The following is a 17,522-nucleotide window of genomic DNA, read 5'->3' as shown; positions in this document are numbered from 1 at the left end:
CACCCACAACTTTACTATACTGATTTTTGAATGCTCCAACACCAAGCAATACTTTTCAAAGCCATTTCAGAACAAGTTCTTTTCTTAATGTCCTTCCTAAACCCATTTTACAAATTGAAGTACCCATCCTTTACACCCATGACTTTACTATACTGATTTTTGAATACTCCAACATCAAGCAATACTTTTCAAAGGCATTTCAGAGCAAGTTTTTTTCTTAATATCCCTCCTAAACCCATTTTACAAGTTGAAGTACCCATCCATTTCACACACAACTTTACTTTACAGCTCTTGAAGGCCACAACACCAAGCAATACTTTTCAAAAGGAATTTCAGAACAAGTTATTTTTTTAATGTCCCTTCTAAACCTATTTTCCAACTTGAAGTACCCATCCTTCTCACCAACAACTTTACTTTACAGCTTTTGAATGCTCTAACACCTAGCAATACTTTTCAAATGGCATTTCAGAACCAGTTCCTCTCTTAGTGTCCCTCCTAAACTCATTTTACAAGTTGAAGTTCCCATCCTTTTCACCCGAAACTATACTTTACAGCTTTTTGAATGCTCTAACACCAAGCAATACTTTTCAAAAGGCGTTTCAGAGCAAGTTACTTTCTTAATGTCCCTTCTAAACCCATTTTCCAACTTGAAGTACCCATCCTTCTCACCCATAACTTTACTTTACAGCTTTTGAATGCCCCAACACCAAGAAATACTTTTCAAAAGGCATTTCAGAACCAGTTCTTTTCTTAATGTCCCTCCCAAACCCATTTTTTAAGTTGAAGTACCCATACTTTTCAACCACAAGATTACTTTACAGCTCTTGAAGGCCACAACACCACGCAATACTTTTCAAAAGGCATTTCAGAACAAGTTATTTTCTTAATGTCCCTTCTAAACCTATTTTCCAACTTGAAGTAACCATCCTTCTCACCCACAATTTTACTTTACAGCTTTTGAATGCTCCAACACCAAGCAATACTTTTCAAATGACATTTCAGAACCAGTTCTTTTCTTAATGTCCCTCCTAAACCCATTTTACAAGTTGAAGTACCCATCCTCTTCACACACAACTTTACTTTACAGCTTTTGAATGCCCCAACACCTAGCAATACTTTTCAAAAGGCATTTCAGAACCATTTCCTTTCTTAATATCCCTCCTAAACCCATTTTACAAGTTGAAGTACCCATCCTTTTCACATACAACATTACTTTACAGCTCTTGTAGGCCAAAAAACCAAGCAATACTTTTCAATGCATTTCACAACAAGTTCTTTTCTTAATGTCCCTCCTAAACCCATTTTACAAGTTGAAGTACCCGTACTTTTTACCCACAACTTTACTTTACAGCTTTTTGAATGCCCCAACACCAAGCAATACTTTTCAAAGGGCATTTCAGAACAAGCTATTTTCTCAATGTGCCTTCTAAACCAATTTTCCAGCTTAAAGCACTTATCTTTTTCACACACAACTTTACTTTACAGTCTTTTGCATACCACAACACCAAGAAATACTTTTCAAAAGACATTTCAGAACAAGTCTTTTTCTTAATGTCATTCATAAACCAATTTTACAAGTTGAAGTACCCATCCTTTTCCCCCACAACTTTACTTTACAGCTTTTTGGATATCTCAACACCAAGAAATACTTTTCAAAAAACATTGCATAGAAAGTTCCTTTCTTAATCTCCCTTCTAAACCCATTTTACAAGTTCAAGCATCCTTCCTTTTCACCCACAACTTTACTTTACAGCTTTTTGGATACCCCAACAGCAAGAAATACCTTTCAAAAGGCATTTCAGAGCAACATCATTTCTTAATGTCAATCCTAAACAAATTTTCCTTTTTTAAGCATCCATCCTTTTCTCCCAAAACTCTACTCTACGGCTTTTTGTATGCCTCAACACCTTATATACCTTTCAAAAGGCCTTTAAGAGCAAGTACATTTCTTAAAGACACTTCTGAAATCATTTTCTAACTTGAAGTACCTCTCTATTTCACCCACAACTTTACTTTACAGCTTTTTGGATATCTCAACACCAAGCAATACTTTTCAAAGGGCATTTCAGAGCAAGTTCCTTTCTTAATGTTCCTCCTAAACCAATTTTACAAGTTGAAGCATCCATCCTTTTCACTCACAACTTTACTTTACAGCTTTTTGGATGCCTCAAAACCAAGAAATACCATTCAAAAGGCATTTCAGAGCATCTTCTTTTCTTAATGCCCCTTCTAAACCCATTTTCCAACTTGAAGTACCCATCCTTTTCACCCACAAATTTACTTTAGAACTTTTTGGATGTTTCAACACCAAGCAATACTTTTCAAAAGGCATTTAAGAGCAAGTTCCTTTCTTAAAATCCCTCCTATACCCATTTTACAAGTTGAGGCATCCAACCTTTTCACCCACAACTTTACTTTACAGCTTTTGAATGCGCCAATATCATGCAATACTTTTCAAAGACATTTTAGAACAAGTTATTTTCATAATTTCTATTGTAAACCCATTTTACAAGTTGAAGTAACCATCCTTTTCATCCACAACTTAACTCTACAGCTTTTTGAATGTTCCAACATCAAATAATACTTTTCAAAGACATTTCAGAACAAGTTCTTTTCTTAGTGACCGTCCTAAGCCCATTTTACAAATTGAAGTACTCATCCTTTTCACCTAAAATTTTACTTTACAGCTTTTTAATGCTCCAACACCAAGCAATACTTTTCAAAGGGCATTTCAGAACAAGTTCTTTTCTTAATGTCCCTCCTAAACCCATTTTACAAGTTTAAGTACCCAACTTTTTCACCCAGAACTATACTTCACAGCTTTTCGAATGCCCAGGTTAGGTTAGGCTTAGGTTAGGTTAGGCTAGATTAAGTTATGTTAGGTTAGGTTAAGTTAAGTTAGCCTACGTACGCGCGCGTACGTAGGCTAACCTAACCTAACTTAACCTAACCTAACATAACTTAGTCCAGCCTAGCCTAACCTAACTTAAACATGGAGTCCCGGTTAGCTAGCTAACCTAACCTACCTAACCTGCCTTAACCTAGCCTAATCTAACCTAACTTAATCTAGTCTAACCTAACTTAATCTAGTCTAACCTAATCTAACCTAACCATACTCACCGGAAAATTCCCCCATGTCGACTTTGTATTTTTCTCTCACTATGCATACTTGTTGGAGATTTTTTATTTTCTTTGAAAAAAATTAGAACTGAACTATAACTTTTTTCTTTTCTCTAAGAAAATTCAGAAGAGAACTTTAAATTTCTTTGTGTCTTTGTGAAATTAAGAAGTGAAGTGGAAGATTTTTTTTTTTCTCTGGAGAAATTAGAATTGAACTGTAAGTTCTTTAATAAAATTCAGACTTGAATTAACTTTTTATGATCAATGTAAAACTTTTTCTATCTTCTATGAAAAATTTAGAACAGTAATTTAAAATTTTTTCATCTCTTTGAGAAAAATCTGAACTGAAGTGGAAAATTTTTATTTTTCTTGAAAAATAGAATTGATCTGTAACTTATTTCTTCTCATATGGATAGTTAGGAAACGAACTTGAACTTTTCTTCACATCAATGAGAAAATTATCTCCTTATCTTCATAGCGAAATATTCACGATCAATGTGTAACTTTTTCTATCTTCTACAAATAATTTGGAGGAGAATTTAAAATTTATGTCTTTGGGGAAACATCTGAACTGAAGTGGAACCTTTTTATATTATTAGGAAAAATAGAATTGATCAAAAACTAATTTCTTTTTCATTGAGACAATTCAGAAGAGAGCTTGAACTTTTCTTCACTTCATTGAGAAATTTCAAATAGAACTTTAAATTTCCTTTTGTCTTTGTGAAATTAAGAACTGAAATGGAAGATTTTTATTTTCTTTGGACAAATTAGAATTGAACTGTAAGTTCTTTAATAAAATTCAGAAGATAACAGGACCAAAATTCAGAAGATAAAAGGTGTAATACTTTACACCTTTTTGGTTACCTCAACACCAAGAAATACTTTTCTTGGTGTTGAGGTAACCAAAAAGGTGTAAAGTATAGTTTCGGGTGAAAAAGATAAGTACTTCAAGTTAGAAAATGGGTTTAGGAGGGACATTAAGACAGTAACTTGCTCTGAAATGGTTTTTGAAAAGTATTTCTTGGTGTTGAGGTATCCAAAAAGTTGTAAAGTATAGTTGTGGGTGAAAAAGATGAGTACTTCAAGTTGGAAAATGGGTTTAGGAGTGAGATTAAGAAAGTAACTTGCTCTGAAATGGTCTTTGAAAAGTATTTCTTGGTGTTGAGGTATCCAAAAAGCTGTAAAGTATAGTTGTGTGTGAAAAAGATAAGTACTTCAAGTTAGAAAATGGTTTTAGGAGTGACATTAAGAAAGTAACTTGATCTGACATGTTCTTTGAAAAGTTTTTCTTGATGACGGGGTAACAAAAAAGCTGTAAAGTATTGCTGAGGTTGAAAAACATACGTAATTTAAGTTGCAAAATGGGTGTAGGAGGGATGTTAAGAAAGTAACTTAGGCTGAAATGTACTATGAAAGATGTTTTTTGGTTTTGATGTAACCAAAAAGCTGTAAAGTATCGTTGTGGATGAAAAAGATAAGTACTTCAAGTTGTAAAATGGGTTTAGGAGAGACATTCAGAAAGTAACTTGCTCTGAAATGATCCTTGGAAAGTATTTCTTGGTGTTGAGGTATCCAAAAAGCTGTAAAGTATAGTTGCGGTTGGAAATTCAAAGGACTTGAACCATTTTTAATAGTCAAAAGTGATTGGAGGGCAACTAGCCCCCCCCCCATGCCCATCATTCACCCTAACACATCCAATCAAAATTTTGAGATAGCCATTTAGTTCAGCATAGTTGATTTCCAGATAGAAAATATGTTTTTGAGGAGGATACTCCCCCACAACCGTCGGGGCAAGGGTTATAAGTTATACCCTGGGGGCAAATAAGGTTTTTATAGAAGGCGTTGTCGTAGAAACTTCAAAATAGCCTCATTCGATTGGAAATTCAAAGGGCTAGTACCCTTTTTAATAGTTAAAAGTGATTGGACGGTAACTAAACCCCCTCTCACGCCCACCTTTTCATCAAACACATCCAATCAAAATGTTGAGAAAGCCATTTTGTTCAACGTAGTTTTAAGTTCTGGAAATTAGGTCTTTGAGGATGACAACCCCCTCAGAGCCCTCAGGACAAGGGTTGTAAGTTATGCCAAAGGGCATATAAAGTTTTTATAGAACGTGTTGTCGTAGAAACTTGTGCCCTTTTTAATAGTCGAAAGTAATTGGAAGGCAATTAACACCCCTTCCACGCCCACCATTTCCCCAAACTAATCCAATCAAAATTTTGAGATAGCCATTTTGTTCCACGCAGTCAAAGTTCAGGAAATTATATCTTTGAGCAGGACACTCTCCCAACAGTCTTCAGGGCAAGGGTTGTAAGTTATGCCCTGGGGGCTTATAAGTTTATATTGAAATCTTTGTCGTAGAAACTTGAAAAAGGGCTCATTCGATTGAAAATTCAAAGGTCTAGTGCCATTTTTAATGGTCGTAAGTGGTTTGAGGATAAATAGCCCCCCTCTCTCGCCCGCCTATTCCACCAACATATCAAATCAAAATTTTTAGATAGCCATTTTGTTCAGTGTTGTGGATTTCTAGATAGAAATTATGTTTTTGAGGAAGACACTCCAACACAGCCCTCAGGGCAAGGGTTGTAAGTTATGCCCTGGGGGCATATAAAGTTTTTATACAACGAGTTGTCGTAGAAACTTCAAAAAGGGTTCATTCGATTAAAAATTGAAATGGCTAGTGCACTTTTTAATAGTCGAAAGTAATTGGAAGGCAACTAACAACCCTTCCACGCCCACAATTTCCCGAAACACATCCAATCAAAATTTTGAGATAGTCATTTTGTTCCACGCAGTCAAAGTTCGGGAAATTATACCTTTGAGCAGGACACTCCCCCTACAGTCTTCAGGGCAAAGGTTATAAGCTATGCCCTGGGGTCATATACGGTTTTATAGAAAACGTTGTCTTAGAAACTTCAAAAAGGGCTCATTCAACTGGAAATTGAAATGGCTAGTGCCCTTTTTATTAGTTGAAAGTGATTGGAGGGCAACTGAACCCCTTCCACGCCCACCATTTCCCCAAACATATCCAATCAAAATTTTAGATAGCCATTTTGTTCCACGCAGTTTAAAGTTTAGGAAATTATACCTTTGAGCAGGACACTCCCCCCACAGTCTTCAGGGCAAGGGTTATAAATTATGCCCTGGGGGCATATAAGTTAATATTGAAATCTTTGTCGTAGAAACTTCAAAAAAGGCTCGTTCAACTGGAAATTCAAAGGGCTGTTGCCCTTTTTAATAGTCAAAAGAGATTGGAAGGCAACTAACACCCCTTTCAATCCCACCTTTTCCTCAAAAACAATCAATCCAACTTCTTAGACAGTGATTTTATTCAACGTAGTTTAAAGTTTTGTAAATTTGGTCTTTAATGATGACAAACCATCCCCCCCCACACAACCCTTAATGTAAGGGTTTTAAGTTGTTACTTGGGAGCGTGTAAGGTATTTATAGAGACCGATGTTGTAAAAACATCAAAAACGACTCATTCAATTGAATTGAAATGTCTTGTGCCCTTTTAATAGTCAAAAGTGATCGAAGGGCAACTAACCCCCCTATCACGCCGTGCATTTCACCAAACATATCCAATAAAAATTTTGAAATATCCATTTTGTTCAACAGAGTGGAAAGTTCTGGAAATTATGTATTTTAGGATAATAACCCCCTCAGAGCCCTCAGTGCAAGGGTTGTAAGTTATGCCCTGGGAGCATAAAAGGTCTATATAGAAAGTTGTTGTAGAAATTTCAAAATGGGCTTATTTGATTGGAAATTGAAATTGCCCTTTTTAATAGTCGAAAGTAAGTGGAGAGTAATTTAACCCCCTCTCACACCCACCATTTCCCCAAACACAAAGTTTCGAGATAGCCATTTTGTTCAACGTAGTTGAAAGTTCTGGAAATTATGTGTTTAAGGATGACAAACCCCCCAGAGTCCCCAGGGAAAAGGTTGTAAGTTATGTCCTGGGGGTATATAAGGTTTTTATTGAAAAAGTGTTGAAGAAACTTCGAAAGGGCTCATTTGATTAGAAATTGAAAGCGCTAGTGCCTTTTTTAATAGTTGAAAGTGATTGGAGAAAGACTAACGCCCCCTCCTACCATTTTCCCAGACACATGCAATCAAAATTTTGAGATAGCAATTTTGTTTAACGTAGTTGAAAATTCTGGAATTTAGGTCTTAGAGGATGACAACCACCCTTAGAGCCCTTAGGGTAAGAGTTGTAATTTATGCTCTGGGATATAAGGTGTTTATATGAAGTGTTGTCGTAGAAACTCAAAAAGGGTTCATCCGATTGAAAATCGAAAGGCCTAGTGCCCTTTTTAATAGTCGAAAGTGATTGGAAGGCTTGACATTTTTATAGCAAACATCGATGTGAGTAAACAGTGTTATTTTCTAGTTGTTTTTGTCGCTTGAACCCGGGCCCTATGTATGAAAGGTACTGTTACAAGAACTTTGAAAAGGGCTCATTCGATTGAAAATAGAAAGGGCTGATGCCCTTTTTAATAGTCGAAAGTGATTGGAGGGAAACTAATCCCCCTCCCATATTTTTTTCAGTAAAGTGGAAATCATGTTCTGGCCTTGGGAAGGCATAGGGATTTGGAGCCCAACTTATGTTAATTTCTGCTCGTTTTGAGTTTGAGTCGGTTATTTATTGTAATTTCTGTTCGTTTTGGGTTTCATTTATTTATCGATGCTCATTTGTGGTAATTTCAAGCTTGGTAGATTATTTGATTTTATTTTTGCTCAGTTTTTGTTTTAATGGAGTTCTTTACTTTTCTTTGAAAAACTTGTTTTGTGGAAAAAGTTTTTTTTAATTAATAGCAAATTAAAACCAGAATATCTGATTCAAATATCATTTATCCCGCCGGTAAGATCTCATTTCATCTCCCTAATTGCCAGTCACATTATCTGGAACACTTCTTGACTCAGATCCCAGGCATCAAACCTGGAAGGCTCTTAAAGAAAGATTAATAAGTTATTTATGGTTTGATTAATTTGCTTTCTTCTTTCTTTCATCTTTTTTTATCGTGCTAAATTTATTGTTTTTTTCTTTATTTCACACTTCTTTTTGTAGTTTGCAATACATGCTATTTCTAAAGTGTAAGTAGGTACACTGGTTCCGTTCATGGGTGTGGAGATCAGGGGGGTTACCCCCCTAGATTTTAAAATTACCCTTTTGGGGTATGTTCATTGAAATATACCCTTTTCACTATTTTTATTGAAAAAAGTACGAAAAAACAAGAAAACTGCCTCCACTCTAGATTTTAAGAAATACAACTTGCCCCTTCTATATTTTCGGTAACTGACGTCACTAGCCCTACTCCCTGTTGTCTTACTAGAAAAAGGAGCCTTATGAGGAACGGTGATGCGATTACCTTGTTCGTTTCGCGATTCTTACAAACTGATTGATTGATTGGTTAAAGAGCACTCACAAGTCAATATAAAAACCCTCTTACCAGTTTGAGTTGAAGTATCATAAAACGAGGTAGTCGTCTCAGCAGTCATTGTAGCAATCGTGCCGTCTGTAATCTGTGCCGCTGAGTCCCTACGACCTTTAGTCTTAGACAACTCTTCTGATTGAGTTGATTGACGTCTGAAATTGCGGCAACGAAGCATTTCCTCTGTTGTTGATTGTCGACGAAAACCCCTGGCGATTAGTATTTCCTCTGTAGTGCTTTGTCTCCTTAAATGACAGAATACTATTATATAGATGTGATAGTAACAATAATTATCGTAATCCTCTGTAATCCTTTGTTTCCTTAAATGATAGAATGTTTTGACTAAGATGTGATAGCAATAAAAATTACCGCATTAATCATCATAATTCTCGTAATAATCAACAATCGTAGTAAAGTTCCCGAACTTAACTCAAAGAGTTACTAAAGTGGTCCACCAGTCTCTACCCCCCCCCCCTAGTGTTGATATTTTGGCCCTCTGTTATAAATTCTAGCCATCTGTCACGAATTTGAAATCACCCGTCTCAAATTTGAACCAACCGTTGCAAGGAATCCTGATTTTGTTCTAGAAAGATTTTATCTTTTCATTGGCTGTCAGTGAGGCTGTGACTAAAAGCATAAAATACCACTTTCTGTTTCAATAGCTTTACGTTTGTGGAAACCGCCTCCGACAAGTTGAAAGTGATTTCATGCGATCACTTTCATCCAACCAAAGCCATTTCTGCGCTACTGTTGGTTCAAATTTGAGAAAGATGGTACAATTTTAATACCCACAATACATGCACATGTGCTTGACAGTGCGCAAGCGCACTGGTTGGAAATAAAAATTCTGGGGAGTTACACTTATAAAATGATTGTGATACGTCTGGATCCCTTTCACCACCCTTTCTTAGCAATTTCATCAAAAATTGAAAGACATTAGTTTTTCTTAAAGCTATGTCAACTGGGGTGGGGGGGGGAGTCAAAATTAAACTTCTATATACCAAAAAAAATACCTACCATTGTCACGGCCAAGCAATTAAAAATTATTTTGGCTTTTAGGGCGACGCTCATTCAGCAAGTTGTAGAAATTGTGAATAACTCATTAAATCTCGTGAAATTGCCTGTGACTTCATCTTTAGCTAACCCTTCTAATTAAGTTAACTGACTTCTATAATTTTGACAAAGCATATAATTTGATGAAGTTAATTAATTGATGTGATTGAGTTGACAGACGTTTGAAATTGCGACAACCAATTATTTCCTTTATTGTAATTGCCAGCAAAAGCCCTTAGCGATTGATATTCCCTTTGTAGTGCTTCCCATTCTTGGAACACCAAGAACATTCAAAATAAATACATACCGTTTGAGTTGGCTAAGTACAAATTTACACAAAAATTATAAAAAAAGAGGGAGTTCGCTTTTTATTGAAAAGATCTTCATAGACTGTTACGCAGTTTTTGGTAGTAGCTGGTGTCAAATTCAAAAAACTGAAACGTGATTGAAAAGTCATCAAATGATAAGCTAAAAACATAGGGCACCCAACAGCTTAATAAGATATAGTTTTCATTTAAAAGTGAAATTATCTTTTGGATCAACAGATTGTTAATATTTGAATTTCTGAAGATAAAAAGCGTGGTCGATTTTAGCTGATCTATTTCACTTATTTGTTGTCATGGTCAACGTGGGCACAGTGACGAAAATATGATGCTGCCCTGAACAATTTATAATATTGAAATAACCAAAAGAAAATTCTTTGAGATTCAAGATGTTCCGATATAAATATACCTAAGATATATCCGGGGGGGGGGAATTCTTCTCTCCCCCTGCATTATCGTGAGTTGGTGCCCCTGGTTTGAACCGGAATGCTTAAAATGGCAACCAACAATGAATTTTCTGTGATGTGGATTGTTGGCGAAAACCCCCGATAACTAATGTATCCTCTGTAGTGGTCTGTCCCCTTAAATAATAGAATGATTTTATATAGATGCGGCAATAATGAACAAGTCATCGTAAGATTCCATACAAGCGTTTCCACCGAATACAGCGGCCATAGCCTGTTACCCATAGCCTACAAGCGGCCATGCCTGTTAGGCTTAGGTCACTTATTCGCCTGTGAGTCCAAGAAAATTCAGTCCCCCATTTTGCACACAATTCCAGTGCATATTGTCCGTCATGTGTCAACCCAAAACCAAGCTGATCTTCCATCCCTTAGTTCTATGACTATCTACCTTAGTTCTGACCTAGGAATGGTATGGACGGTTGGATGATAGACTTATCTATCAACAAGTGAAATGACATCATTTTTCCATTTGTATCTAATTTATTTTAAAACCGGTCTACATGTCAAAACCGTCATGTACGATAAAATATCAATATATTTACAGTTTCCCCTCACAATTTTCTATGTTTCATAATAGTTCACCTTTCTTTCCATTAACGAGTACAAAAGAGAAGAATCTTCCTAGGAGGGGGAGGGAGATCAAGACTCAAGGAACAGCAAACAGAGGGGTGAAGTAAGTGACAACCCAAGTTTTTCAAAGGAGGGAGGGAGGTAGTAGAAAACCCTGTTTTAGCCCGTTAAAGGAGTAAGTACGTTTCTTTTCTGGAACATGTTTTATGATATTTGAATCTTCCATCAAAATGACCTGAAAGGTCCTCAAAAAATGTAATTTTCTTGTGACATATTTGAAATTTTTTGTTAAAACATTTACATGAGCCTATATAAAATATTTACATGTAGAATCTGAACAGTTTTTATTTTTATTTTTTTGAGGTGACTAACGCCTTTAAAGCATCTTTTCAAACCTAAATCTTGAGAATTTCTAAGGGCTTCTTCCAACTAACCCAAGAAGAGCACCCGCTCCACCCCTTTAATCACTGTCTAATATCAAGATGCTTTTTTTATACCCTTGGAGGAACATCAACAATTTTTTATAGAGGTATTGGGTAATATGGGTAAAAGGAATCGTAATACCCTTTAATATCCCTTTCGAAATTATCTTCCCTTGAGGAGCTTAGTATAATAGCATCTCTATAGCCAATAAGTCCAACCCTGAACCAGAATAGGAAAATATTAGCAACACTGCAATAAAAATACCGAATTTCAAACGAAAACCTTTGCGTAAGTCTATATTTGTTTTGATTTTAGGCAAGTACTCATTCCATAAATTTATTTAAGATTTATTACGTACGATTTCTAAAAAAAAAGTATATGGAAAACTTCAAAAAATACATTCCACTTGTATTTTGTAAATAAAAAGTTGAGCTTAAAGACTATGCGAAACTGATAAGATATGTTTCTCTCTTTATCCTGTCGTTACTATGTATATTCACGCATAAGGCTTAGAAAAGAGAGAAATCGAAGTTAAAAAGCTCTAAACTAATATATAATTGAAATCGTTAATACAAATAACAATACAACATAAGACCTAATTGGACATATTTTCTACACTGAAACTCATAAGCAAATAGTGGCACTAACTGACGAAAATATAGGGGGGGGTCTATTTTTTAAAAATCTGAGGGGACGAGTTTCTTTAGTAAAAATACTAAAAAGGGCGTTTTCAATAAAATTGCCATAAAAGATATTTTATTTCAAATAAAGGAGGGAGGCGATCTAGGGGGCTAAGAATCTAGTTGGGGGGAGGGGTAAACGTCCCCTGCCAGAAACTACCATCCAATCCCCAAATAGTTGCCCCTGAGCACACACCCACAAATATACAAAACATTAAATTTTTCACCAAAATATAAATAAATCGTGGTTAAAACTGTTTTTTTTTTTAATTTCTCCAGCGCTTATTTTGTAGGTTTATTAGCTTTAAAAACAGAACGTTTCATGTGTTGTCACAAAAAGTGAAGGTTGAGATACGGTAAGCAACATTCCAGAGGCTAAGAAGAAAAAGTAGATGCTACTTGTAGTCTTTAAGCATTATTTTTATTTAACAATAAGTTTTTAGAAATATAGTCAAATACAAATAGGAGAAATCTTGACAAAACATAAAATGAAACTGGTAGCAGATAGAAGGAAACTGATAGAAAGAGAAAATGAAACTGATAGCAGAGCAAAAGCGTGAGAAAATTACATTTGACCTTGACGAGATGAGACCTTAACACCAAAGCCACCGAGAAGTACTGATGCCCCGTTCATATGTCGCTTGAAATGTTACTGCGACATTCCTAAGACTAATGCCATATTAATTGGTATAATAAGGTTCATAAGGATTCTACAATTTAGGAGGCTTACGCACACAATTTGCAGAAAGCAGACTTCACATTCATACATGATATGATTAGGAAGACCACACCTTCTTATCTTTTATTCATTGAGCTTTATTCTTTTATTATTCTTTATATCTTTTATTCTTTTATTCTTTGATTCTTATCTTCTTATCTTTTATTAGGCTCTTCATTGAGCCTGAGTAAATAACAGGCCCGTTTTTTAGCACTAAGTTCTTACATCTTTCTGCAAAGATTATCGTTTTTTAACTCATCCTTGTTCTAAGATCTTACAGCTCACTGATATTAGCAAAAAGTGTGAAGACCGCCACTGTTTTGCCACATAGAACAATGATGAGAGAACTTTGATGATCTACTCGTCATTGTTCTCAGACCGCTGATCAGAGCAGAATGATGAAAGACATTTGCACAAAAACGACCAAAGATGTAAGATCTTTGTTCAAAGATTTCACTTTTTAGCGTTTTCTGACAAAAGATGTAAGATCTTAGCACATTGATGAGTGAAAAAATGCCCCTAATAATTAGGGGTGAATACACCTTCCTCTTCTTCTGAAACAATAGTCGTTCCAAACCCTACTCTAGTACTGAGATCAATAAGAAAACAGAATAATGTCCCATTTTAATATTATTAGCGCTCTTCGCCCTATTCACCATAGTGCTCCAAAATAAAGGATACTTATTTCCGTTATACGCTGATTAAGACAAGCCCTTACACCATTTAAGGTACCAGTAAGTAAGGTACCAGTAAGTAAGGTACCAGGTTAAGTAAGATACCAGAGAAACCATATAGACGATACTTACATTTTCAAGATTAAACTTCTTCAACAATAATTTCTTATAAACATGCTCATATTTTATTAATAAAACTTTGAAAAACACAAAAAAAAGAAGTAAAATCGGTAGAAGATAAAATCCCGATTTGTATCATGACCTTAAACTTTAGATCAAGTTCACAAAAGAGATAAAAATAATAGCAAAATATTAGTAAAATGACAGAAAAGAACAGAAACATCACATGAAGATGAATGTAGTACGGTATGTAAATTGCAAAAAAAGCCAAAGTAAGCTAGTCAAAGTGAAAGCGCTCACTAATACGACAAAATGCTAAAATCAAGCATATGCAATTCCGATTAGCCAGAAATTGAAAGTATTTTTAATAATGGATTGTAATTTGGCATTTCCCTAGTAATACCTGATGAGTGACTCCTTTGGTGATGGTTCTCTAGAACTGCATGTACTTGAACTATCCGATCTGTATGTTCTAGGTTTTGAACCGCATCGACGAGTCCTAATAAAAAGATCTGAATGGTTACTTTTTTATCCTTTTTTAATTAATTTTCTGTCAATATAAAGCGACCAGCTTAGTTCAACCAAAAATGGCACTATAAACGCGATGATTGAAAGGAAAAATCAAAGATTAATGCAACTTGCAAAATAATTACTAATCAAGTAAAATCGTTAGTTAAGCAGAAGGCTCTGAACTGGAGTGAGTCAAGTCTAGTTTTATTTCAGTTTCAACGACCAATTTTCCCAATATATCTACAATCAAATTCAATACATTTATTAAATTTATTTTGTATTAATAAATATATTTTTTGAAGATAATTCCAGTTCACACATTAACTCAAATAGTTTGGCATTTACGGCTTCGTAAGAATCATCACTTATGGTTCTTAGAAAAAACGGAGCAAGTGAGATCAGAGGAAATATTATTTCGGAAAATTAGATTGTTCTTACAATCATTGCCACTAAAATAATTTATATTGTGAAATACTAGTTATGTAAGTAACAATAATGAAAGAAAGTTACAGCACTATGAACATTTTTGACTTTCTTTCCTAGTAACAGCTACTTTTTTCCCTTTTCTATTTTTTGTTTCTTTTTCTCTACTGTAAAGCAGTCTCCTGTCACTGTACTTGGCTCTATTGTCACTGCATTTTTATGACCGTCTTGTTTTGAGAAAGTTGGTTGAAAAGCACTAGAGAAACAGGAAGAGTAACAGTCCTAATATTTTGAACATAGCCATGGTCACCCGTAGGGAGGGGCAGGGGGGCCATGCCCCCCCCCGGGAATTTAGACCGGAGTAGGAAGAAAATAGAAGTGTAACAACTAATCAAAGAAAAATAATTTCTTATTTTTGTTTTGTCTTTAAGAACTGCTATGAAACTTATTTAGAATCAATTCAGAATTTTATTCATTTCTTAGATTTTGGATTAACTTAATATGGGTCGTAATTTATTTATTTAAACGAGACAAACATTAGAGCCTCATTTAGGGTGGAGAGTAAATAATGTCAAGGGCATTCTTATACCCTAGCAATAGTGCGACAAGCTTGTTAAAGCTTACTGCATTTTGGAATTAATAAACAAAGAAAGTTTTATATATATATACAGCGTCGTGCCCTACCAGGAGTCAGTTTCGTCTTGGTTTTTGCTCATATTTTGTCTAGCTAAAAACGTAAATCTGACTTTTTTTTATTCTTTTCCTTAATTTTTAAATATAATCCTAGTTAAGGGGTAAGATTCTAATTTTGCTTAAGTCTATAGTGATCATCCTGTGTCTATTCAATTGGTTGTATCATGTAAGGTTGTATCCTATTAGGGATTTTTCTTGCTTTTCTTTCATGATAATGAAACTTAACTTTTAGCTTAGACCTGAACGGGAATTTAGTCAAGATACAAGATTGTGTGAATTAAAAATATCGATCTTTTAATAAATCAACAAATAATTAATAACTAATCAACATATAATTCTAAATAAATTAAAAATAAATGGCTTAAATTGAATATTAGAATTAATAGTATTAGTAAAAATATTAGTGAAATAGTGACCATTCTTTTTTTTATAGTAAAACTCTAGGTTTTTCTATACCGGTATAGAATCACGTTTTTGTACCACTCACTGTTTGAAATATGGTCAGTCTAAAGGTATCATGATCAGTCTGGTGGCCGGCGTTTAGCCCTCCCCCGAGGGATTAACCCCTTGGAAAATACCCCCTCCCCGCGGAAAATACCCCCCGTGGAAAATACCCCCCCCCGGAAATTACCCCCCCACGGATTCTCCCCCAATTTATTTCTCCTCCAATCTTCGCTATTCTGGTATCTGTCCTCCCCCACCCCCTCTGGAAAATTGTCTGCGGGGGCCCTTGAACCTAGCTAGAAGGGGCTACCTCTGATGACCAAGAGGATAAGAATAAAAGAGGGGTGGAGAGGAGAAATAAATAAATATTCAGATTTATTTATTCTGCTTTCGATTAATATTGACAAACCATAGTAAGATGCTATAAATGACTAATTTTTCGTCTTTTTGTCTGTAATTTAATCATTAAATTAATATTAATTAAATAAATCCATAAATTAGATAGGTTCTAGCTAGATCCTAGCTAATCCTTCTAGGAAAATTTAAATGTTTAAGCAATAAAGAAAAAATTAGGACTGTTTTAATAGAATAAGATTGGCTGAAAACAACATCCAAAGTACAGAAATTACAAGCTCCGAAATTTATAACCCTCATTCCGGGGAATTGTTTTTGCAATAGATTTAGAACAAAATCGGTGTGTAAAAAGAGAAACAAATAAAAAATTCCCGAGAAAATGTGTAATGTTTACAACTGTTCAAGTAATAGCAAATAAAAAAAAATTAAATAGGGCCATACTTCTTTCCATCAAAATCTCCTTTTCCATCTTTTTTCATCTTCTCTACCTTTTCCAGTAAGGCGAGTAGAATTTAACTACCAGGTTGAAGAGGTAACAATCCCCGTTCTTCTTCCTATTTCTTAGAAAGGGTCCAATCCACCTCTATATGTATATATTATTTATATACTTCATTTTATTCATATATTTTGTTTATTTTTGTATTATAATTTAATAGCTTATAAATTTAAAACCCTCTTAGGAGGGTATATTTAATATTACAGAGATATTGATTTATATTTATCTTGGAATATTTGGTGTTCCAGGATAAACAATATAATTATCTTATTTAATACAGTCCTATTAAGAAGGTGTTAGGATATAGAAATCTATCTTTACCCACAGATTTTCGTAATCTAAATCAGTAATTACTGCAGTGGAGAAACCAAGACATGGAAATTCATGCGATCCTGCAACAACCCCATCTGTTGTGTCTTACGCCAAAAGGAAGGGTCACCTAAATAACGACGAAGACCACATCTGGTCTTCATGTGGACGAAGACCACATGTGGTCATTTTTTAAGCCTTCCACCCCTTCGTCCGTTATAAAAGCAACAAAGGTAAAACAATAGGGAATTGACATTTTTTAAACCTTAGGCTCTATATTCAATGGCCGTCCTCAGCAAAACACATACATGAATGAAACAAGACTTACAATAAAATGTGATCGTGAAAAATAGAGTTAACAGTCCAAGAATCATTACTTCAAGAAATTTCAACCAGTACTCATCCCAGAGCTTCAGAAAAATAACATGTGAAAACATAAACAAAAATATAAAACTTTCTTCACTGAGGAGCGGTAGCCCGTGAGGAATATAGCCAAGGACTAGAGATCAACAATGCGTTGGCCTCAGGTATCTATTAAGGAGCAAAAGATATAGAGAAGAAGAGCCTAGATTTCTCCTCGTATTTAAAATACCAGTACAAAAGCCACCCACGTCAAAGTCAAAGCCCGTGGTGACAGGTACGAGCACAAAGAATAAACATTTGCATGGTTGCATGAACAATTTTCTTTTTCGACAACTTGGCAGGATAAATGGAAC

At 35.0% G+C, this 17,522-nt stretch overlaps 1 protein-coding gene across 4 annotated transcripts in view; it reads right to left on the bottom strand.

Moving 5' to 3' along the window:
- The window catches only part of rsh (Rap GTPase activating protein radish), a 263,202-nt gene that overhangs the window by 150,454 nt on the left and 95,226 nt on the right, over nucleotides 1-17,522 (bottom strand). For 3 of the 4 annotated variants that reach the window (XM_089093289.1, XM_089093290.1, XM_089093291.1), the window contains exons 10-11: nucleotides 13,981-14,076; nucleotides 8,571-8,797 (exon numbers count right to left, since the gene is read on the bottom strand). In XM_089093289.1, the coding sequence (XP_088949415.1) occupies nucleotides 8,571-8,797; nucleotides 13,981-14,076 (323 nt within the window). The remainder of the gene's footprint in view (nucleotides 1-8,570; nucleotides 8,798-13,980; nucleotides 14,077-17,522) is intronic. The other variant, XM_089093292.1, reaches the window with a different exon arrangement.

The sequence above is a fragment of the Artemia sp. Qi Xiang Cuo genome, chromosome 8 (genome assembly GCF_049724085.1).
Source record: "Artemia sp. Qi Xiang Cuo chromosome 8, ASM4972408v1, whole genome shotgun sequence".
In the NCBI taxonomy this organism is placed as follows: Eukaryota; Metazoa; Arthropoda; class Branchiopoda; order Anostraca; family Artemiidae; genus Artemia; species Artemia sp. Qi Xiang Cuo.
This window is presented reverse-complemented; position numbering and strand designations above follow the sequence as displayed.